Here is a 22,716-nt window from a genome sequence, read left to right on the forward strand (position 1 = left end):
CCAAAAAGGAAACGACTGCCTGACCACATTTTTTCAACATTTACCTGCTTTTCTGTTTACAAACAATTTTTATCTCCTCCCTCCCTCTCTCCTGAAGTGGCCATTTCGCTTCTTTGCTCAGCAGAATCAGCTCAATTCACTCCTAGAAGCACGTGCGGCAGCCAAAGTGTGTTGAACACACAATTTGGAGGTGTGTTCGTGCATGTGCGTGCGCAATCCCTTGCTCTGCAAGCTTCAGTCAGTCCCAGGCAGTGAAGCAGAGAGGATCCCCTCGCTGAGCTTCAAGCTAATTCTTCCTTCTACTTTTCCAAGTTATTTGATTGACTTTTAAATTGTTGCGGCCAAGTGGGAGAGCGCTCGCTATATGTTTTGTAATGCTGAAGTGTGAGCGAAGGGAACCGGGGCGGCTGAAGAAGCCAAGGAGAAGGCACATGGGAGAAGGACACGACTGATGATCTTTGCCGTCGAGAGCAATGAAGAGGCTGAAACGGTTCTAAAAAGAAGGGGGGGAAAACACCGCTGATAATATTTATTGAAGTTTTTTTTAAAAATCTGGATAGGAGGTGGGAGACCACAAGCGAAGCCCTCCTCGCTGCCAAAATGTTGCGTTTGACAGCTTTGAGTCTTCTTGGGTGGACTTTGTTCATGAGCAAAGTGAGCACGACTGTTGAACTGGATATGGGGTGAGTAGAATGCATCGGTATCATTTTCAAATGCAAAAAAAATTATAATTATGATTGCATGTGCACCCAACTGAATCTCCAGTGGATTAAAAAAAAAAAAAAGGTCTACACGCCCCTGCTGAAACAGTCAAGGCACACTTCTCACAAAAGCTCAAATACATTTTTGAGCGGAATGTATACAATTTAATTCAATAGAATGAGAAAAAATGTTTTTGCCTCAAGTATCGGTGGCTGGTACCGGACAACTTGTACTTGCCCATCACTAAGTATAATGACACATTTGTTGTTTGCTTAAGTTTAGGACAAAATGAACCTGAAATGAAATCCAGTGAGAAGGCCATGTGACTCCGTATATAAGCACCTGATCCAGGGGGGCTCATCCAGGCTTGCCCCCCCCCCCCCTCCCACTGTAGATCAAACGAGTCCATTTGCTGGTCCCCCCTTTCCCCCCTTCAGAGGATTTTCTCATGACTCGCTCTCTCAAACTCTCAGGAACTGCACTTGCCGCTGGCTGTAATGCCGCGGCGCTGTAATGCCAACCACCTGATCCTTCTCTCAGGCATGCAACAGGGTGTGCTCACTCCTAATTTCAATGATCTTCAGTAGAAGAGGGAAAAGTCAGCCAATGGGCTTAAGGGACTTTTTCGCTAAATTGAAATATGAAGAACTGCACGTTACTTGGAGCAGGATTTTTTAGCTCCAGGGTTGAGGGATTAAACAAGCATTCAGTCACATTCATGCCTGTGGAGGATTTAGAGTCTTTCATGAACCTAATGTATTTTCCTGGAAGGCGAAAGGTGGAGTACATGCTGGACCAGTCGCCTATGAAGCTGCTCTGTAATGAAAAAAAAATATTTTTTTAACCACAGCGTCATCTGCTGGTGGTGGTAGCCCTAATGTAAAATGGCCTCTGGAGCCCCCCCACTATGCCAGATGGCAGTCTTTCATCCAAAGGCTTCAATTAGTCTTTTTTTTTTTTTAATGTTCCAGCCTGTTTTTGAGCATCAAAGCTTTGGCCTTTGCACTGTGACCCCAGTGGCGGGCCGGGCCCCCTTCCTTCAATTAAACGTCAGAACGAGGAATCTTAGCGGTTACCTTGTTCCAAACAAGACTTCAAGGTTGGGGGGGGGGGGGTTGACGGACCACCCATAAGAATAACGACAGAGCCAGAATAGCAAAGGATGGAATCATTGGCTACCGTTCTCTCTTTCAAGGGGCTACTTGGTAGCGGCTCCCTCGGTGTTCCGAGCGGGCGTGGAGGAAAGCATCAGCGTGACCATCTTCAACGCCAAAGCCGAGACTCGTGTGCAGGTCCAGCTGTCCGTGAAGGGACAGGCGGTGGCCCACAGCCACGGTTCCGTGCTGGGTGAGAACGTGGTCTCTTCATCGTCATCCGTTTACCATGGACAATATATGTATATGACTTTTTTTTTCCCTTTTTTTGTGTGTGTTTTAGACAAAAGCACCATTAAGCTGAAGGTGAGACTTCACACCACAATCAACACCTGAGTCCTTCTCCCCCCCGCCCCCCCGCTTTGACCTCATTTGCTTTTGGTAATCCCGTGTTTGTGTATGTGTCGGCAGGTTCCCTCGGGGTTGAGAGGTCAAGCCCACCTGAAGCTGTGGGGCAACCGTCACCTCGCAGAGGGGGGCTACATCTTCCACAACCACACCACCGTCACGGTGGAGAGCAAGGGCACGGCTGTTTTCATCCAGACCGACAAGCCCGTCTACAAGCCCAAACACAAAGGTGACAGCGCGCTTGCTAGTTGGTTCGCCACATAATCCACATGCCAGTTTTTTTTTCTTTCTTCTTTCTTTTGAATTGGAATCAATCACTACGCGTGTATTAAAAAAAGATGCAGTCAAGTTGAACTAAACTTGGAGGTATTTGGTAATTGTATGCTCCTGCACGAAGGGAATGTAGCTAATTAAATACTGTGGAGCAGGAATGTACCGATACATAAACTGATTATTTTACTATTCAAATGAACTTTACATATTTTACAGAGTATATTTTTTCCTATGAATAACCTGGTCCATGTGTGAATTTAAAAAAGAAAAATTGTCAGACTAGCATAAACAAAATGGCAGACCGCTACTATAAACGGCGAGATGTTAGCGTGGTTGCTAAGTCGCTAACTAATGCTGTTTCTGTGTCTTTAGTGCTCATCAACGTCTACACGGTCACACCCGACCTGAGGCCGGTTAATGACAAGGTAACGTTTATTTTCATATAACCTTTACTTCCACTTTTTCACTGGTGTTTACTTGTTTGTTTTGTTTTCTTTTTGCAGATTGAGGCATACATTTTGGTGAGTGGAGTCAGGTGGGACCACCCAGGAAGGAGGGGGCAAGGATGGGGGGGGTGGGGGTCACTCATCCGGTCAGGGGTGAGAAAAACAGGGAAGCTCACCTCGATAAGTGTGGAAGAGCGCGAGGATAAACACAGCGTGAAATTGAAGCCTGGTTTTCACCTCCCCCATCGATGAACCGTATCAGCTGCTCTTTCTTTTTTCCGGAGACGTTTCCATTGCGAATAGTGAGCTCCAGTAGAGGCGCAAATCCGATTGGACAAAAATCAAACATCTACGTGCAACATCAACGAATGAAATGTCAATTTCATGGAGCATATCTTTGACTTATTTGTGGGTTGTTGTTTTTTTTCTTACAGGACCCGAGGGGATCCAGGATGGTGCAGTGGAAAGGTCTCAAATCAATCTGCTGTGGTGAGACATGTCTTGAAATCGTTAATTTGTCAATGTTGTCAGGCCGAATGAATCTCAGCTTCCAGGGCTTTTTTGTGTTCCTCCAAATTAAATCAAATTTGTCATGTCTGTTAAATATGGTGGGAAAAAGTAGTTGCACACTGTGACGCTTATCTTGGATTTAAGCCAGGATTGTCTCTCACGTAGGGATTGTCAACATGAGTTTCCCTCTGTCTGACCAACCCGTGTTTGGAGAGTGGTTTATCTTTGTGGATGTGCAGGGCCACGCGTACAACAAATCATTTGAAGTGCAGAAATATGGTGAGCACTATTAAAAAGAAAAAATCTGACAACAAACAAATATTGAAATAGTGCTCTGCTTCTCTCACAGTTCTACCCAAGTTTGAGTTGACCATCGATCCGCCTCGCTACGTCCGAGATCTGAACACATGTGAGCAGGCCACTGTCCGGGCGAGGTGAGTCACAGAAGAATTTGCGAAATGTTCATCTTATTTCCTAAGCGTCACCTCGCATGTATGGACAGGTACACGTTTGGAAAAGCCGTGTCGGGGAAGTTGAGTGTTAACATGACGGTTAACGGAGTAGGATACTATCGTCACGAGATGGGCCGTCCTGTCATCATGAACATGGAGGTCAGTTCCTGCGTCGGGATTATGTCGGACACCGACCTCATCAGATTTGCGCTTTTCTCTTCCCAGATGAAAGGCTCGGCAAACTTCAGCGTTTGCGTCAAAGACATGATGCCCCCGGACGTGGCCGACCACTTCAGGGGCACCGTCAGCATCTGGGCCACGCTCACCAGCACGGACGGAAGCAGGCAAACCACCTTTGACGATTCCACAGCCGTCCATAAGCAGCTGATTGACGTTCGGTACTCCAAGGACACGCGTAAACAGTTCAAGCCGGGTCTGCCTTACAAAGGGAAGGTAAGACGGGATTTGATGAAGAACTGTGGCCATTGGTCATTTACTTTAGGAGTCTTCTATCTCCTTGTTTGTTTAGATTGAGGTGACTTACCCTGACGGGAGCCCTGCTGATGGTGTGAAGGTGCGCGTGAAGGCTGAGTTGTCCCCCAAAGACAACGTCTACACCAGTGAACTGATCTCCAAGGACGGTCAGGCCACGTTTGAGATCCCGTCCATCCCCACCGCGGCCCAGTATGTGTGGCTGGAGGTGAGTGGCGGACAGATGGATGGATGGAAGGAAGGATAGATGGTTTAAATACATTTCGTTTTGCTGCTACGTAGACAAAAGTGACATCCATCGAAGGCAAGGCAGTTGGAGACCAGTACCTGCCCAGCTACCTGTCCATCAGCAGCTGGTACTCACCCAGCAGGTGTCACATCCAAATCCAGAGTCCCGGCGCCCCACTCAAGGTTGGTTCCGCTTCATTAAAAGATGAGTTTCGAATACATAACCTTCTCACGTGCGTCTCAGGTCGGCCAAGAGGTAGAAGTGGCGCTCAAATCCACGTGTCCGTGTAACTTCACCTTGCACTACGAGGTGGCATCCCGGGGGAACATCATCCTCTCCGGCCAGCAGCTCGCCAATGTCACGACTTCTCATCGGGAAAAACGAGCCACCGTCGTCACCTTTGATAAAAATATTCACACCACTGACTCGCCTGTATCTGCCTCAGGTAAATCCCGCGCCATCGTTGATGTCTAAAATCCGTAAAACATGTATGATGTAAATGCAGGCTCTTCAGCAGAAACGGAGATGGACAACTGCCTGTCGTATCTGCGCTTCACCGTCACCCCCACCATGGCGCCGCTCAGCCGTCTGCTCGTCTACTACGTGCGGGAGAACGGCGAGGGCGTCACGGACAGTCTTCAAATCTCCGTCCAGCCCACCTTAGAGAACAAGGTTATATTGTTATAAATAGGTTATAAATATTCACTCGTTGCTTCCACGCCATGATATTTATCCTGGATCCCAAATGATTTTGGGCCAAGTACAGGTAATGAAGAGGTAAGCGAGCTTGTGCACCAGCTTGGCGTACTTTGTAAAGCCGGTAAACAAACAGCTGTGCTGGCCCGGGAGAGCTGCCGAGTTCCTGCCTGCATTAGGTGGAGTTAACTCCCCGAAGTATTTACAGCTCCCTGGTATGCCGTTACAACACTCGGCCTGTGTGCTCGCTCGCCGTAGGAGGAGCGGGGGTAGTGGATGTCGCAGAGGCATGACACGACGGAAGCCGCAGGCAGAAAGGAGGCCGGCGGAACCCCTTGACTGAAGCTTCATACTAGCGATGGGAAAATGAGGCTTCAAATTGACTTCAGTTGTATTTTATTTGACTCCTCTAGATGGCACTGTTGCTGTGAATAAAGGAGTTTTGGTAATGGCAAGTTAGTATACTTTTAACCCAATGTTGAGTGCCCTCTAGAGGAGTGAAAAAAATTACAACTGGTTCATGAAGCATATTTGAAGCTTCATTTGTTATCACTACTAAATACGATTTTTTTTCTTTTTTAATGGTTTTTGAGTTTCATTCATTGTCACCAGACAGCATTGCTGTACTTTTCTCTGTCTGTCTTGCAGGTGTCCGTCACTCTGTCCACCAATCAGTCCATGCCGGGTGACCCGGTGAGCGTGCGCGTCCGTGCCGACAGGGGCTCCTGTGTTTGTGTGGCCGCCGTGGATAAAAGTCTTTACTTGTTGAAACCGGACTTTCAACTCACTCCAGACGAGGTTAGAAAAGTTTATTTTAGTGGTTCAATTAAAAGACCAATACAAAATGATTGGATATGAATCATGTCTTCCGCAGGTGTTCAAGGAGCTTTCCGACTTTGACGTGTCCGACGCCTTTGGCGTTCAGAAAGACGACGGGCACTTTTGGTGGCCCGGCCTTTCGTCCAAAAGACGCCGACGTTCCTCGGTTTTCCCGTGGCACTGGGACATCACCAAGGACGCCCGTTTTGCTTTCACAGTGAGAATGCGCACTTTGACCTCCTGACCCCCGACTTTTATTCCACAGGAGAACATTTTGCTCAATGTCTTGGCGCGTATACATTTTTGATTGCTTTGTATCTCTTGCGTATGTCCAACACAGGAAACGGGGCTCGTCGTGATGACGGACTGGGTGAGTTTGAACCACCGGCAGAGCGGCGGGATGTACACCGACGAGGCCGTCCCCGCTTTTCAGCCGCACAGCGCCACCATGGTGGCCGCCGTGCACTCCCGTCCGCCCTTCAGGTACGTCGAAACAGGAGTATGTGTGAAAAAAAAAAAAATCCATCCAATCAGACGCAAGTGTCGCTTTTAATATCGTATGTCGAGTTCTTTTTCGGTACGCCGTACCTCCGTTAGTTGAAAAGCAAAACAAGTCTTTCATGACTTTAATAACACACATGTCGGTCTTCAATCAGCGCTCGGAAACGGACGAGCAGAGAAAAACAAAGGAATTAGATGTGATTGCTCGTCCGTATTGCGTGCCGACATTCCTTAATGCTACTCGTTGCGGTGATGAACATTAAACACATGACGTGACTTAAGTCGAATGTCAGCGTGCAAATCCCGAGTAAATCATCGGGCCTTTTATGGAGATGTTTTATTGTGAGCAGCTGAGGCCTTTTTACTGATGTCGGCTTGTGTTTGGCTCGCAGACCCGAGAAGCGTCGGCGAACATTCTTCCCGGAGACGTGGCTGTGGCACTGCCTCAACGTCAGGTATGTCAAATCCCATCAGTATTGGACGTCGATACGAGATAAGCCAGGGGAAGGGAGGAAAGTGCGAGAGATGATGGAAATCTCCTTCCAGAAGCCGTGTGTGAATGCGGCTCTTTGAAAGCATCCCATCCTGGATGTCACACTCTCAACAACTCCTTCTATTCATTTTCCGCCAATATAAATGAACTGCCCCGGTAGATTTCCATGTGGCTGATTTCCTTTGGCTCGGACTACTTTCCAAAAAAAAATCTTTAATTTGCCTTTAAGGTCTATTAAAGTAGACTTTGATCAAGCAAAGATGGTTCTATGTTAGTTTACAATGGGCGTTAAGAAGCCTCACCCCCTCCCCTACATGAAAAGCTTCATTGAAAAAGCCGATATTGACACAGATGTTTCACAGAGGATTTTTTTTTTTCTTCTTGGCCGACAGCGCCGAAACGGGCGAGGCAGAGCTGCGACTGGACGTGCCCGACTCCATCACCACGTGGGTGACGGAAGCCGTCGGGTTGTCCAAAGACAAAGGGCTGGGCTTGTCCACCAGAGCGGAGCTTCGTACCTTCAAGCCTTTCTTCGTGGACTTCACGTTGCCTTACAGCTTGATCCGAGGGGAGCAAACCAAAGTTCCCCTGACCGTCTACAACTATCTGCCGACGTGTGCTGAGGTATGATGGTGAAGGATGGCACAGCAAGTGCGCTAGCATGCTAACGTCTGGCTCGTTTGAAACGTCCTCGTGTGAATACACCCTTCCGAGAGCCTCCGTAAGCTGGAAGTTGGCCTCAAACGGGACCCATCCTGCACTCCGAAGCCATGACATCATAATCTTTGCAGATGGGCCTGATTTGGTGTTAGATGAAGATGCGAACGGGCGTAGCGCCTTCCTTTGATGTCCATTCCGACAACATGAGATTCCTATATTTTCTGATTTTTATTTATGACTTCTGGAGGGTGGATAAAGGGCATTCCTCCATCAGAGCTGGACAATGAGCGGCATTTAATCCTCCGGGGAACTTGAGAAACATGAGTCAGTTTGGATTCAAAGAGAAAAAAAATATACTCTCCCTTGGCGGGAATGCGCCTTATGAGGGTGGGACGGTGAGAAAGATTGTTTATTATCCTTTTTTTTTGTTTTTTTTGCAGGTTCACATTAAAGTGTCAGTACCAAAGGGCATCAAGTTCATTGGTCATCCTGGAAAGCATCACCTTACCAGGAAAAAGTGCGTGGCTCCCGGGGAGGCCACGCCCACCACCATCGTGTTGGCTTTCAGCGAGCTGGGCCCGGCAAACATCACAGGTATCCGCAGAAGCTCCCATCTCGTTCGCTTTGGAGATTGCTCACCCACCTCCAGGTACAAACATGTGAGAACAAAGCAGGCCAGCAGCGGGGGAGCCTCCACAGCTGTGCTGTGACACTCAGTGGCATGTTGATGAGTTTGCAGGTCATCGGCGGTCAAAGGGCCCCCCCCTGCCCCCATAGCCCCGCTCCGACTCCCCTGGCCCCCTTATGTTTCCCTCTCACTTCACACACACAAAGAGCCGCCCGCCATTGGCACGGGGCCACGTTTCCAATGCGAGAGTCCTTGTACAGGCATGTTTGTCTTGTGTAATGCGCTGGATGTTGAACATGATGTCCGCAAAATATTATTTAGACTAGCGTGTGATGATTTGCCATGTTGACTTTTACCACCAGGCAATTAATAATGTTGCTTTACGATTTGTTTCGTAATGACAGCGATAATTTACGCCGTCCCAAATGAAGTGACAATAATCTCCGTTTTGATGGATGGCTGTTGAAGGCAATCTGTGAGATATCAAAGTTACATGTGGCATATTAATTTTTTTATGGGGTACATAGTGAGTCTCTATGTGGTTCTTACGGTCAGATGTTGTTTACTCAAAATTATTCTGTGGCAAAACAATCACATGCTTATGGAGTCGAAATAATCAAAATGGTGTGACCTTTTTAGTGTGCAAATCAGATTACTCAACTCCTTCCATCATTCTCGCATGTTTAAGCTTTTGACATTCTATTTCCTCTGTTTTCTTTTGACAGCCCGAGCCATCGCCTACAGTGAAACCAGCTGCTGTTCAGACTCACAACAGTCAGGCAAAACAGGAAATGATGTCGAGGAAAGAAGGTCACCCGCTGGCCTGGACTTTGTGCGTAGGACCGTCCTTGTGGAGGTAAGTGAGCGGCAATCTATCACGATGTCACACAATCTGTTGTTTGACTTGGGTTCTCATGCCCCGCCCCCTTTTTAGCCAGAAGGCTTACCAAGAGAGTACACCTATAGTGTCTTCTTCTGTCCCAACGGTAAGTTCATTCATCTTTGGGCCTTCCAAAACAAAGTGCAGATATGTTGAGAATATTATTCCCATCACCAGAGAGAATCCACATTTCGACCCCCAACAAATACGAGTATCAATACGTGAAAAAGCCGGCCAAGATGAGCCAGTTCCAAGTGGCGGTGAAGACGCACAACGACGCCCATTTGGCCCTATCGCCCACCCCGCACGACAGCGCCGAGATGATCGAGATCGTGCTGGGGGGTCGGCAGAACACCCGCTCCTGGATTTCCTTGGGTAAGATGGGCGAGGCGCTCGTCAGTGTCCCCACGCCGGATATCCTCTCCTGGGATGAGTTCCGCAGCTTCTGGATCGTCTGGAAGGGAGCTGTGGTCCAGGTTGGTATCAATATGACGGTGCTGAAGTTTTGATCTTTAGAATCTGTGTGCTCAAAGTTATCGGTACAGTATTTGTTGAGATCTTTTGGACTTTGCTCAGGTGGGCCATGGTCTACATCCATCCAATTCATCACTTATCCTTGAGTGGTCCGGCACCAGCCCTTTACAGGTTAGTCTTTTTTTTTTAGCATCGATCTTCAAATAACTGTTCAATTCAATTTTAATCGAGATACATTTCCCCTCAGGTTCGACACATCGGCTTCTCCACGGGATGGGGCTCGGTCGGGGAATTTAAGATCTGGAGGAAGGAAGACTCTGATGAGAACCACAACGAGGCTTTCACTCTTGGGGTCCCGCACAACATGGTGCCGGGATCTGAGCGCGCCTCGGCATTTATGATCGGTAACGTTTTCACAATACGGGTTCACTCGATACCGATGTGAACGATCGCTGTCCTTTTTTAGGCGATGTGATGGGGCCAACGTTGAACAACCTGGACAAGCTTCTCCGACTGCCGTTCGGATGCGGGGAGCAGAATATGATCCATTTCGCCCCCAATGTCTTTGTGCTCAAGTACCTGCAGAAGACTCGGCAGCTCAGCGTTCAGGTGGAGAATGAAGCCACCGATTACCTCTTGCAAGGTACAATTTATTTTTTCCAACTCCATTTCTTTCAATTTAAAAATCTTTCATACTGAGGATGCCACCTGCTAGTTGATTGGGTTCATCATACCCGAGCGGCTTTCCGCAAGCAGCTGTTAAAACTCAGGAAATGGGAGTGTGTCTTCTCAACAACTCAAATCCCTCCGTGCAAAAAAAGTGTGGAAGGAAATTGCTGGCAACCGATCAACCGTCGTTACGTTTTTGTGGAAACTCCAGGAGTGACGTTTACTTTGGATAATGGATTTTGTCCGTGGAAGTGAGGCGAACTTTGACCCGGTTGGCAGTGAATCCTCTGGATTATGGCCTGGAACGAGCTCGCCCGTGATGGCTCTTTTCTCCAAGTCTTCACAATGTAGAAGACCTCATTTTCACTTTGGCCTCTCAGAAGACTCATAACATCCATTGAGTGATTTGTCCCAGTTTTATTTGGAGAGGATTCGTTCAAGAAGACAACTTCTACTCACTGGCTGTCCAGTTTAACTCCCCTCCCACCCTTCCCCTCCTAGCACCTTTCTGGCGTGCACACACTCGGGGCCAACAACGAGGCACTCTAGAGCAGCAAGGTCAAAAATAATCAAGAAATAATGACTTTCTGGTTCCACCTTTAAGATGTATGTTTTTTTTTGTGAAACTAATTCCCCCCCCGTCCCCCATTCTTATCCAGGTTACCAGAGACAACTGACCTACAAACGTCAGGACGGCTCCTACAGTGCTTTCGGGGAGAGGGATTCCTCAGGAAGTATGTGGTAAGTCCTTGTCAGCAAAGTTTACACAAATCTTAGTGTTCAATCTGTGCTTCGGCAGGCCCCGCATTCTTCAACTTTAACTGGGACTAGCGCGCCACCGGCCAAAGCACTCAAAGTTTCAGCAGCGTCTCAGCACACACACACACACACACACACACACACACAACACGGGCGATCTGTTTCTCCCATTGTGGGGTTTATGCACATTTGGGGTCAGGCAGACGGAGCCATCTCATAATATTTATAAGAATAACATCATTCTTCTCCATGGGGGAGGCTGCGGTTCCGACTGTTTGGGGCCCTCTCGCGCGGAGCATACCTCCTGGTTGATTTACGGGCCAAGGTGGGCATCGTGATATATAATCAAGCCGTCGTTGTAAATCAGCGGCTTGCATAAACAACGGAGAGTCGTAAACAAACTGGCGTAATTGCTTTCTGGAGGTAGGTCGATTTAGTTGCACACCAGCGAGATCCATGACACTGCACCGGACCCCTGTTGCTCTTGGAGACAGACTTATACGTTCGCTCGATGCCGTTTTCCTGGCGGAGAGCACGGCTGAATGACTCACCGCCGGGATAGAGTCGCTCAGCGCCAGGGAAAAGCTTGACCTCTTCCCCTCGTGACTGACGGGATGTGAGGATGTAACAAGCGCTGCCACCACTCCATGGCCCACGTCATCGTGCTTTATGAATCCGTCAACGTGAAGCTCGTTGTTATCCAGCAGCAGAGTCGGGCATTTTACTAGCGCTAACTTTTTTCCAGGTTGGCAAAAAAATACAACTTGGTGGAAGATTGACAGTGAAAGCAGCAGTCACGGCTAAAAAAAACAAAAAGCGAAGTGTGGAGAGTCTCTGAAGCTTCTCAAATAACAACCCTCTTTTATTTATCACCCCTTCCTTCCTCATCATGTTTGCTGTTGAGTAAAAAAAAAATCAAAATAATTATTCGCGTTTGGTGCCCACATGTGAGTAGCTAGATGAAACTCACAGCTGGTCATAACAAGATAGAGTTGGAGACATAAACAAACAACAAAAATATTCTCTCAGGGTGCTATTTCCTCTCCATAGACACGTCCCAGATTTATTTTGTTTTGCCCTGAGGTCGATTTTGAAACAGTGTAGATACAACCTCGTCGGCGAAGATAGGAAGCATCGCTTTCTCGTGTTTTGGCTAGGAAGGAGCTCTCATGGTAGCTCTGACATCCAAATCTCCTCTTTGAGCATTTTGGGATATCTTTTTGAAGAGCGTACATGGGTGTTGTCTGAGTTAAAAGTCCAGATTGGCACAGCCTCGACAGGAATGTTATGATGTGGACCTGGGGAAAGCTTATCGTTTATCCCGCTACTACTTTGACTTGATTCTGAATAACATACGCTATTTTGATTTAAGCTAACAGCGTTGAGACTGTTTAGCCTCAGAAGATTGAACAGGTGGTATCGGTACATCAACATTGAAATGTAAATAATATGTACGTTCCTTCCCGCCCCATCAGGTTGACTGCGTTTGTGCTCAAGTCCTTCGCCCAGTCGCGGGCTTTCATCTTCATTGACCCTGAGGAGCTCCGAGCGGCCAAGTCGTGGCTCATCAGGCATCAGCGAGGCGACGGTTCCTTCCCGGCCATGGGACGGATTCTGAACAAAGACCTGCAGGTAGATGGACGTTTAGTAAGAAAGGCGCAATTTTTTTTTGGGTCATTCATTGGCTGTCCTGTCTTTTTGACATTGACCTTTTTGATTCTTCCATTTCCAGGGTGGCATTCACGGGAAGATCTCTCTGACGGCTTATGTGGTGGCAGCACTTTTGGAGACGGGGATATCGACTGACGTAAGCACGAGGGGAGGGGCGTGTATTTTTCGGTCCTATTTATTTTGTATTCCTATTTTTTGTGTCTCTGAGCAGAATATTGCTGTCATGCCATGGTACAATTGTAGCTCAAAGATGATCTTTCTTTTGTCCCCTAAAAATAATTGACAGTGCACCAACAGCGCCTCTAGTGGTGGCACTTAAGTAATGCATTTCAACCCTAAAATCCATTCCACACAATCGAAAGAAATCATAATGACTTAATCAATCGTTCTGCTTTTCATCACACCTCCACCAAAGTATGGCTTCGGCCGTGTTCTTTCCGTTAGTTCTGAGTGCGGAACACCGTTAAACGTCTTTTACGAGCCCTGTAAAAACAAAAACACTTTTCCTGTTTGCTCCATCGGATGTAGTGCTGATTTTACGGCTTTCATTTCATTTCATGGAGTCATCAAGGGCAACAAAAGGTGCCATCCCACCAGCTGTGGGAGCAAACTGCAGAGCGGCTGATAGCCGGAGGGAAGGATGTGCTGGCAGGCCGCCCGCTTGCTCACATTTGTTCTGCCTCAAGACAGCGCTGCAAATCTGATAACTTTTTTCCACCGCGTCAAAACATTTACGAGTAATGCGCGTTGACATTTTGCTCTCGCGAAGGAGAATTTACATTCCTCCTAAATCAATTCTGCTTTTTGACTTCAGTTGTCCTCTCCAGCACATTGACATCACAAGCAATTTAGTTCATCTCGTAAGTCTACACACCCCTGTTCAAATGCTAGGTGTTGTTTTGCTATCACGATAGGAACTAAGGTTGAACTTTTTGACGATAATTCTAAAAGAATGCCAAGAAAAAGAAATCACAGCTAAATGGGATGTATTCCACCATAATTCTTAAGAAAACATTTTCCCCTCCAATTGCACATAGTTGAACACATCGACCTTACTTTGAATTCACCCACGCTGACCTCCCCTCTTGATCTTTTACAACCAATGAAAAATGCAAGAAATTCAAATTTATAAAATCCTTCACATCAAAGCAAACGATCCATCGCCTTCCAATTTCACTTTATGAAAAGACGAACTCGCAGTGAGCGGCTCTGGGGGCTTGTCATCTTTAGATTAGAGGCAAGGTCATATCTGCCAAAGATGAAAGCCTGCCTTCAACTTGTTGCCGGAGGGGAGGAAAGTTTATTCAAGCCGCACCCAAACTGAAGATTCGAGTGTGCACGTGGGATATTTATGTTTACCAGATAGCTGATTACGAGTAGCAATCGTTTTTACACCAGCGCTGAAATCAAATGTAACACAAACGACAATGTGTTAAACCAGGAAGAGAAGGTGGCAGTGGCCAAAGCCAAGGACTTCCTTGAGACCAACACCTACTCGGCGGACGACCCTTACACCACAGCCTTGTGCGCATACGCCTTGGCTCTGCTCCGCAGCCCTTTTGCCCCCCTCTCCTTGCGCCGCCTCAACCACATGGCCATTATGCAAGGTACTGTCATCACATTGAAACACAAAATCTGCTCCAATGTGAGGGAAAATAAAAGAAAATCCGCTGTACGCAGATGGACTCACCCATTGGAGCCTGACTGGAAGCACGATGACGGACGAAGACACCTTCATGGGCTTCAGCGGCGGTCTCTCCCAATCAGGTTGACCAATCGGTCCATTCCGTATCCACAGCACACACACCTTACTAAATCTGGAGTGTTTGTTGCCAGTGGTGTCGGCAGAAGTGGAGATGACGGCCTACGGTCTTCTCACCTACACCCTCCTCGGGGACGTGGCGTCAGCCCTGCCTGTCGTCAAATGGCTCTCCCAGCAGCGAAATGCTCTTGGTGGCTTCTCTTCTACACAGGTAAGCTTGGAAGAACCACCTAACTTTGCCTTCAAGGGCGCTTTTGCTAGCTTATAATGCTAACAATATTGACAGACCAACAAAGCGCATCTGGTTTAATGTCGTAAGGATATTTGCAGCAGCACATGTAGATGTACAATATGACGCTGGCATATATTATTTGTCTTCTGTGAAGAATAATGTTACTGCGACTTGGCTGTGTTAGACTGCCACCTGGTGGCCAATCTGCGCACGCAAGCTGATGACCTTTTCTGGCTTTCTTCACCTGCGTGGCAGGACACGTGCGTGGCACTGCAAGCGTTGTCCGAGTACGCCATCCTATCCTACGTTGCGGGTGTCAACCTCACCATCTCATTGGCCTCCACCAACTTGGACTTCCAGGAGACTTTTGAACTCAACAAGGACAACAAGAAAGTCGTGCAAAGCGCCAAGGTAACCGCATGACTTTGTTTTCATCAGGTTTCAAGTAGCAATAAACAAGGCTGGTGTTGTGTTGATGTAGTTGCGCAATCTTGACTTTTTTTCTTTTTTTCTTTCCGTGGGGGTGGCTCAGATTCCCAGCATTCCTACGGGGCTTTTTGTCAGCGCCAAAGGAGAAGGCTGCTGTCTCATGCAGGTAACACAGTGTGACTCTCACAAACACACGCACACACTTGTTGCACTTCTCGCGTACGCTTACCTCATCGGCTCGCGGGAAGGAATTTGTTGGCAGCCGGCAGCTTGTTGTTGCTCCTTTTCAACACACAAATGAATCATCCAATTGGAGTAATCTGCTAGGGTTTAGGAAATTGCTCTTTTTTTATGTCCTGCACTCCCCAGGACAGGATGCTGATTACTTCCTGCCTTGACACGGGACAAACAAAAAGCTTTTTGTAGTTGTTGTTTTTCTTCTTCTCATCTTTCCAGTCCTCTCATCACTTGACTGCGATTGTTTCGTTTAAAAGGATGTCAAATATGTTCAAGCCTAACCACGCGTCCCACTGTTCTGCCCAGATTGACGTTTCTTACAACGTACCCGACCCGGTATCTAAGCCGGCTTTCCAGCTCAAGGTTGACCTCAAGGAGGCTTTCCAAGGCCGCCATTTCCAACCACCTCTTCCATCTTCCTCGTCGTCCCGTCACCCCGCCTCGCGACCCCGCAGCCGCGCCGACAATCGCTCGGAGCTCAACCGCAAGCGCCGGGCGCCCATCGACGACGACGACCCGGCGGCTCACCAGGACAAAATGGACTTCCATATCTCTTTGGAAGTGTGCGCCAGGTGGGGACCCCAACGCAACTCCTGGACTTTTGCTCCGTCTTTTGCTCACCTCTCTCGCTCTCTAGGTGGCTTCATTCGGGCTCCTCTAACATGGCCGTCATCGAGGTCCCCATGATCTCCGGTTTCCGAGCAGATGTGGAAAGTCTTGAGAGGGTGCGTAAAGTCATCAAAGCTTCTCCAACTTTCTTCCGTTCCATTAGTTTGGTGACATCACATCTAGGCAAGGGAACTGCTATAAAATTCAGCTAACTTTTCTTCATGGTCATACTTTATTGCATTCATGTCGATTTTTAGGCTCTCTGTGCTTGAGTATTTTTATTTCCGTACATTTGTAAACACTCATCTGTAATTCTGGAAGTTTTTTTTTTTTTTTTTGGGAAACACAAGTATCAGCAGAGCGCATATGGTTCACATTCCAAGTGGATTTAAAATGAGAACCATATGGACCTTGATGATTGTGTACACCGCACAACATAATGCATCGTTACAAGGCGTACACGGAGCGCTTTGAGACTTTTTATCCCATCAGGTTGGATCATTTAATGTCGTGTTAATTAGAACCGAGCTGGAGCTGTCCAGGTGCTGGCTACTCGTGAGTTCCGCTTCTTTGTTTACCTCAACAGCTGCTGATGGACAAGCGTGTCGGTTTGAAGAGGTACGAGCTCAACGGCAGGAAAGTGTTGTTCTACTTTGATGAGGTGGGTCTTAAGAACAGTTAGAAATCTGTTTTAAAAAAAAAAAAAAAGTGAAGTGTTTGTTGCTGGCCTGTGTTGCAGATCCCCAGCCAGTGCATGACGTGTGTGGCCTTCCAGGCAGTCAGGGAATACATTGTGGGCAAGACTGCGCCTGTTCCGGTCAAAATCTACGACTACTATGAACCAGGTGTGCCTCTCGTGAATATTTCAAGTCACTCTGATTTATGATGGGGTTTTTTTTTCTCCAAGTGAGTCAACTAGGAATGTACCGATACTATTGGGCCACCTTATTGTATCATATCAATCAAATCTGATCTGACCGATTAAGTCCTCCTCGGCAGTAGTTGGCGCTATACTGACACATCGGCAAATTGTCATTTGTGTCAGAAAGAGTTCACAAAGTGTTCAATCAAATTTTAGATAACAAAACCAGTCAAGGTATCGGTACTCAGTATCAGAATGGTACTGGTATCGAACATTCCTAATGTGAAACAACCCATGACCTTAAAACCACGAATGGAATGCAATCTATTGTCAGAGCAATGAAATTCATTTGACACTTTTACAGTTTTTACATCTCGAGCAATTTTTTCTTTACACCATTTCTCACCGCTAGCTAACATTTTTTGCCTGAGGGCAACCATAACTCCGAAGTGGCCCGCGATTAAAACAGTCTTGATTTACAGCCTTCGAGGCCACCCGCTTCTACAACGTCAGCGAAAGCAGCCCGCTCGCCCGGGAACTGTGCGACGGCCCCACTTGCAACGAGGTGGAAAGTTCGTCCAACCACTGGACAGGTGAGACCCCAACCGCTCACCTATTGCCACCGTCGGTCTTCTATAACGAGATTCCGACAGGTTTCGTGCAGGCGAACCAGTGCAACAACGTGTTCGGTTGCCTGGAGGAGGAGCAGTTTGAACGTTGCACGTGTTACCGCGACTGCGGCTACGACGGGGAGCCCGTCTGCGGCTCCGACGGACACGTTTACCAGAACCTGTGTCAGATGGAGGTGTTTGCCTGCCGCAACGGAACACGCATCAAGCAAGCCCCCGCGTCCCAGTGTCCTGACAGTAAGAAACCATACATGCTACGCTAAGTGTTATCCTAGCAAAACATTCCGTGGTTAAATGTGTTTTCATTTATTTCTCACGTATTAGAACTAACATCAATAAAGCAGCTTCATTCTGGGGCTGGTTTGGATTCAACGACTGCTTTAAGTGAAGCTAGCGAGGCTAGTTGCTTTTATCGATGTAGTTGGCGTGTGCGTGTATGTAATTACCTCAAAGTGTGTTGATGTGTCAATTCTCATTGCTGTGTGCAATGATCTCAGTTGCAGAAACAGCTGTTCAGATGTTGAGCCGATTACTGGATTTCTTTTTCGCTTTTATGGATCTCAACTTGCACACTCGCATACACGCAACCCCCCCTTTCTCTCCGACCCGGTGCTGTATTAGAGAGCTCCGTGCAAACGACAGACCGCTTTTGTCCGAGCCTTTGAAATCCTCGTCACATTCCTTTTCCGACGCACAGCCCAACAACAAAAGGAGCCTTCACGAGTGCGGGGAAACAAGACTTTGAAGAGGAAGAAACAAATAATGGAGCATTTAACTTTTGTTTTTGTTTGGGTGTTTGTTTGTGTACACTCATGCGCAGTGAGGGTCATTAGTCCATTTTGACGACAATCGGATCCACTTGTGATCATGCCGCCCACCTCTAGGCCAGGCTATTTTTGGAATCATTTGAACGCAGGCCTCCTTCGGGACTGAGTGGACCTCTTTGTTTTGCCAAAAACGTGTTCCTTCTTCTGGTTAGCATTAACCGTACATGACGCAACAATGAAACTCTGTTGTGGTCACGACTGGTAAGGAAATCTGTTTTGAACCAAATGCGTGTGATGTGTGTTTCAAGTGGAGACCAAGGCAGAGGACAAGCAGCCAATAGCAAGCCAGGAGACTGAACAACCCTCAGTGCCCATACACACAGGTAATCTCAGCAAACACACACACATTGAATCTGCATGTTATACATTCCCCTGCAATTGCATCATGTCCACAATCTGATGAAGACAACAACAAAGTCGATTATTAGGTTGGAGTCTTCCAGAACATTCCTGGCGGGCTACCCTTGTTACTTTTGGCACACCGGGCCAAAAACACCTTTCACTGGATGTCAGACACCGTGTGCGGGTGGGACGATAAGGGGAATATTTGCGTTGTGTTATACAGGTGTGTGAGGGTAATACGAGGCGACGTGCGGCGACTTGTCTGCTCCGGGTCGTTGCTTTCAAAGGTCTTCATTGCACAGAAGCTTCACAATGGAAAGGAATGCTGTCGCAATTTCTCATGTGCATAGATCATTTATATTAAAAGTGGTTCTCAAACTGGAATCCACAAGACCAAGCTGTAACTTCCCCAATTTTTTTTTTTTTTTTTAGTGCATACTCTTTGGGATTGGTGTGCCAATAAAACAAACATACTCAACTATGCAGCTCACTTAAAAACAATTTGCATGGTCGTAGGGCTTTTAGTGTGCAGGTAAATTAGGTTAAGCAGGGGGCGCCCCCTTGTGTCTGTAAGGGGTAGTGCAGCAGCAAATGACAGAAAGAGATTTGACATTTCCTTATTGCGCAATCTGTCCAGGTGAAGAGGAGCAGGGCTCCATGGCCGACGTGTCTTACTACTCTTACGATTACGACGCCAACTCCGAGCCTTTCCTGGCCGACGGCGAGTCGCGGGACCCCAGTTTCCACATGGCCCGAGCTGACCCCGATGCGGCGCAGAAGAGCCTCCTGCCCGCGGACGTCCAAATCCCCACAGCCAACACAAGGAACAGTCCCGAACGATGGTACAGAGCACTCGCCGTAATTCTTTTCCAAAAACGGCACAGGCTGAGTTTACCCAATATTTTGCGAATCAATTAATCGTTCCGAGACCTTTTTTTTTATTTCAAGTTGTGCAAAATGTTTGTCTTTCTGTCCTCCACAGAAATGCCGAGGTGAAGCCATCCCTACGTCCACTTTGTACATTATTTGTGAATATACGAGCGAATGGCAAGTGAAGAGAGAAGCCCCAAAGGAAACGTGAGCTTTGTGTGTGTGTGTATATATATAGTGTGTGTGTATGTTTGCCCTCCTGCTCCTTGTATCACCACAGCATCTTTGTTATTCACAGTATTGCCTTTATAATCTCTAGAATGACAAAAAAACATAATCAAGTATTTATATATATATTTTTTGTAATTACAACCGACTTTAAGCTATTGTTATATTTTCTATCTGTGGTATTTATTTGGAGCTGGAGGTTTTAATTATCATTATTCCAGTCTGGGCCGCACACACCGTCGCAATTGCTTAGCTCCGCCCCTTCCTGTCAAATATATCCTTGGCGTATTTTGACAGGAGCATGAATGAGAATGGGTCTTTTAATACAGTTACTACAATTTAAACTGAGAAATTGTGTGCCTAAAATATAAAAAAAAATAATACAAATTCAGAACCAGCAGAGATTTTTTGTATCCTTTAGGACAAAGGTGGACTTATAGGCACCAAGAGTCCCCGGCGGACTCATGCACATTTTTAATTTTTCTCTCTCACAGCAGGATACTCAGAGATAACTTTCCTTCCTTTCCATACGCTTGGAGATTGGATTGTACAGTTCATAAGCTATTTTATGTGACATTTTGATTCATGACGCAATCAAAGAAAAATGAAGTTTTTCCCCAATTACTGTAAATATTCCAAATTTGATGAATCATAACCTGTATTACATATTAAATACTGAGATTTTTAAATAAAATATAAAAAAACAACAACATGTAAGTCTATCCAAGACAATCAACATGATCTCATAGATTTAGTAGCTCACCTTCTAATTTTTCTTTCTATGCCTGCTTTAAGGTCAAAGTTCAACATGTCTTTCATAAGCAGAGTCCCTGGTAGCATTTACAGTTGTGTGTTGTTTTTCATGCTTAGGTGAGCTCACGCTGCTCTTTGCAGCAACCTCCGGTGGGACGTTATTTGTCCAAGCTTGTCACACACAAATAAAAACTCCAAAGTGCAGCCGAGTATTAGACTAGAACTGGTGTTTCGCAACTTTTGCTAGAAAGGATGGCAAGAGGAAAAGAACTCCCATTTTGTTTAAGTGCCTCCATGACAACCAATTATTAGTCATGTGTTTTGAACAGCAGCAGCTGTAGCAACGGAACTCTGTTAAAGTACACTCCTCGCCATCTGGACCTGAAGTGATGCTTTCTTTAACTGTATTGTTGTCACCTTGGTTCAAGCCCAAACAGGAAAAAAAATAATAATAATCAACCATACACCGCAAATGATGAGGCATGTTTTCATTTACATTTGTTTAACAACAACTAACATATTTGGGGGAGAGAAACGTTAACATATTTACAATCTGGAGGACAGTAAAAGGATATTTAACAAATCAAGCATAAAAACATAAAAAGTACCACTAAGTGGTATATCAACCATCAGTTAAAAAAAAAAAGTACTCAAAATATACAATGTAAGCTTCATTTGGCTAACGGGGCCATTTTACTTGAATGTGATGAGTGAACAATTGAACCTGGCTTTTGTTCTCCTTGTATAAATACGATGCAATGAAAGTGTACATGGGTCTAACGGGTGATGAGGAAACAAAATGGAAGCGAGGCCACGTAGCAGCGCATCAGTGCTTGGAGAGAGGTCTTCGGAACAGCAGGATGTGAGGTTCTGTGGAGGAAACAACAATCGAGATGTTTAGGAGTCCTTTTACTATACCACTCACTAGCATGTTAGATTATCTAATAAGCTTTTTTTTTTTTAAGCAATGCGATTTCAAACTCATCCTCACGGTATCAGTGTGCTGCCCTTTGAGACATCAGCATGGTTGCACACCCTGATTGATGATCAAAGCAAATGTATGCCTCAAAGAATCACCATCTCTTGCATGTTGTCCATATTCTTGTGACATTAGAGAAATATTGATTGTGAACTGCTCCAAATGAGGTACATGGCACGCTGTTGTATGTTTTTTTTAATAATTCTGGGTTTGATTTTTAATTATGACATAATAGTGGTATCACTATCCGAGATTGTGCCAATGCTTTGAAGTGGGGGTCAAGAAACCAATTAAGTTATTTATATTTCGGCAAATGACGTAGTGTTTGCTGTAATGTCTTATTATTCGGAGCCAATCAATTATGTCATTGATCTATCAGCAAATTTTAAATGACTGATCACTTAAAAGACGGCAGGTTAGTGTTATGTAAGTTATAAACTTTAGCTCAGTTACATAATTGTGTCAGTTGGGGTCGTGAGGTGACAAAATGGTGGGCGTGGACGCTTGCTGGTGACTCGCCTGGTTTGTGGATCATGTAGTGGATCCACCCTTGGCTCTGCTGCACACCGAGGCCGCGCCACTCCTCTTCGGTCATGAGGTGCGAGGCAGGCACTAGTTTGGACAGCTGCTTCGGTAAAACCACATGCCTAACGAAAAACAAGCATTTAGATTTTATCCGTTAATAAGACCACGTCGTGTTTGGGAGTGACTTCACATTCAAAATATCAATACTGCGAACGAAATATACAATTATTTCAATGTCAGTTGATTTCAAAGAGTTATTGTTTGACTATCAACGTATACAAGTTAAAAGAAAACAATTGAAAACTAGTAAAGCAATTGGTTAAATTAGCTTCACGATTACCTATACTCGAAGGCGTCGTCGTTGTATTTGTCAGAGTAGTAAATTTCCTTCTTCGACATTTTCTCTTCAATAAGCGAGTCGAAATGAAGAGCAAAAGAAATGGAAAGGAATAAGATAAAAGAGATGTTTTAGGCTGTCAACAAATAAGTGGAGTAGATTCCAAGTCTTGACTGCTTTTTGACTGGTAGGCTGATTTCCGAGCTTAATATATTGCAAGCAGGTTCAAAAAGTAACTA

General features: G+C 46.2%; 2 protein-coding genes across 3 annotated transcripts; one reads left to right on the top strand and one right to left on the bottom strand.

Moving 5' to 3' along the window:
• The first annotated feature begins 120 nt into the window (after positions 1-120).
• On the top strand, positions 121-20,593 carry cpamd8 (C3 and PZP like alpha-2-macroglobulin domain containing 8). 2 transcript variants are annotated; one of them, XM_061298244.1, is made up of 44 exons: positions 121-683; positions 1,898-2,049; positions 2,140-2,162; positions 2,268-2,433; positions 2,850-2,902; positions 2,981-2,998; positions 3,358-3,412; positions 3,599-3,712; positions 3,783-3,867; positions 3,936-4,044; positions 4,111-4,338; positions 4,415-4,585; positions 4,660-4,788; positions 4,850-5,051; positions 5,112-5,278; positions 5,951-6,100; positions 6,177-6,338; positions 6,462-6,604; positions 7,015-7,077; positions 7,508-7,739; positions 8,216-8,369; positions 9,129-9,259; positions 9,338-9,389; positions 9,461-9,759; positions 9,860-9,928; positions 10,005-10,161; positions 10,224-10,400; positions 11,086-11,167; positions 12,661-12,817; positions 12,918-12,992; positions 14,298-14,463; positions 14,537-14,623; positions 14,693-14,829; positions 15,106-15,261; positions 15,383-15,445; positions 15,823-16,088; positions 16,154-16,241; positions 16,712-16,786; positions 16,865-16,970; positions 17,470-17,580; positions 17,641-17,853; positions 18,692-18,766; positions 19,423-19,627; positions 19,768-20,593. In XM_061298244.1, coding segments are annotated over exons 1-44 (5,607 nt in total). In that variant the 5' UTR covers positions 121-600; the 3' UTR covers positions 19,769-20,593. The 2 variants fall into 2 exon arrangements, with proteins under 2 accessions (XP_061154228.1, XP_061154229.1); XM_061298245.1 differs by having other exon boundaries at positions 5,124-5,278.
• Positions 20,594-21,109: 516 nt separating this feature from the next.
• On the bottom strand, positions 21,110-22,694 carry cks2 (CDC28 protein kinase regulatory subunit 2). The gene is made up of 3 exons (XM_061298299.1): positions 22,481-22,694; positions 22,135-22,262; positions 21,110-21,506 (listed from the first exon to the last, which is right to left on the bottom strand). The coding sequence occupies exons 1-3, from the start codon at positions 22,537-22,539 to the stop codon at positions 21,463-21,465; spliced, it is 231 nt and encodes a 76-aa protein (XP_061154283.1). The 5' UTR covers positions 22,540-22,694; the 3' UTR covers positions 21,110-21,462.
• Between the last annotated feature and the right edge of the window lie 22 nt (positions 22,695-22,716).

Source organism: Syngnathus typhle, linkage group LG14 (genome assembly GCF_033458585.1).
Source record: "Syngnathus typhle isolate RoL2023-S1 ecotype Sweden linkage group LG14, RoL_Styp_1.0, whole genome shotgun sequence".
NCBI lineage: Eukaryota > Metazoa > Chordata > Actinopteri > Syngnathiformes > Syngnathidae > Syngnathus > Syngnathus typhle.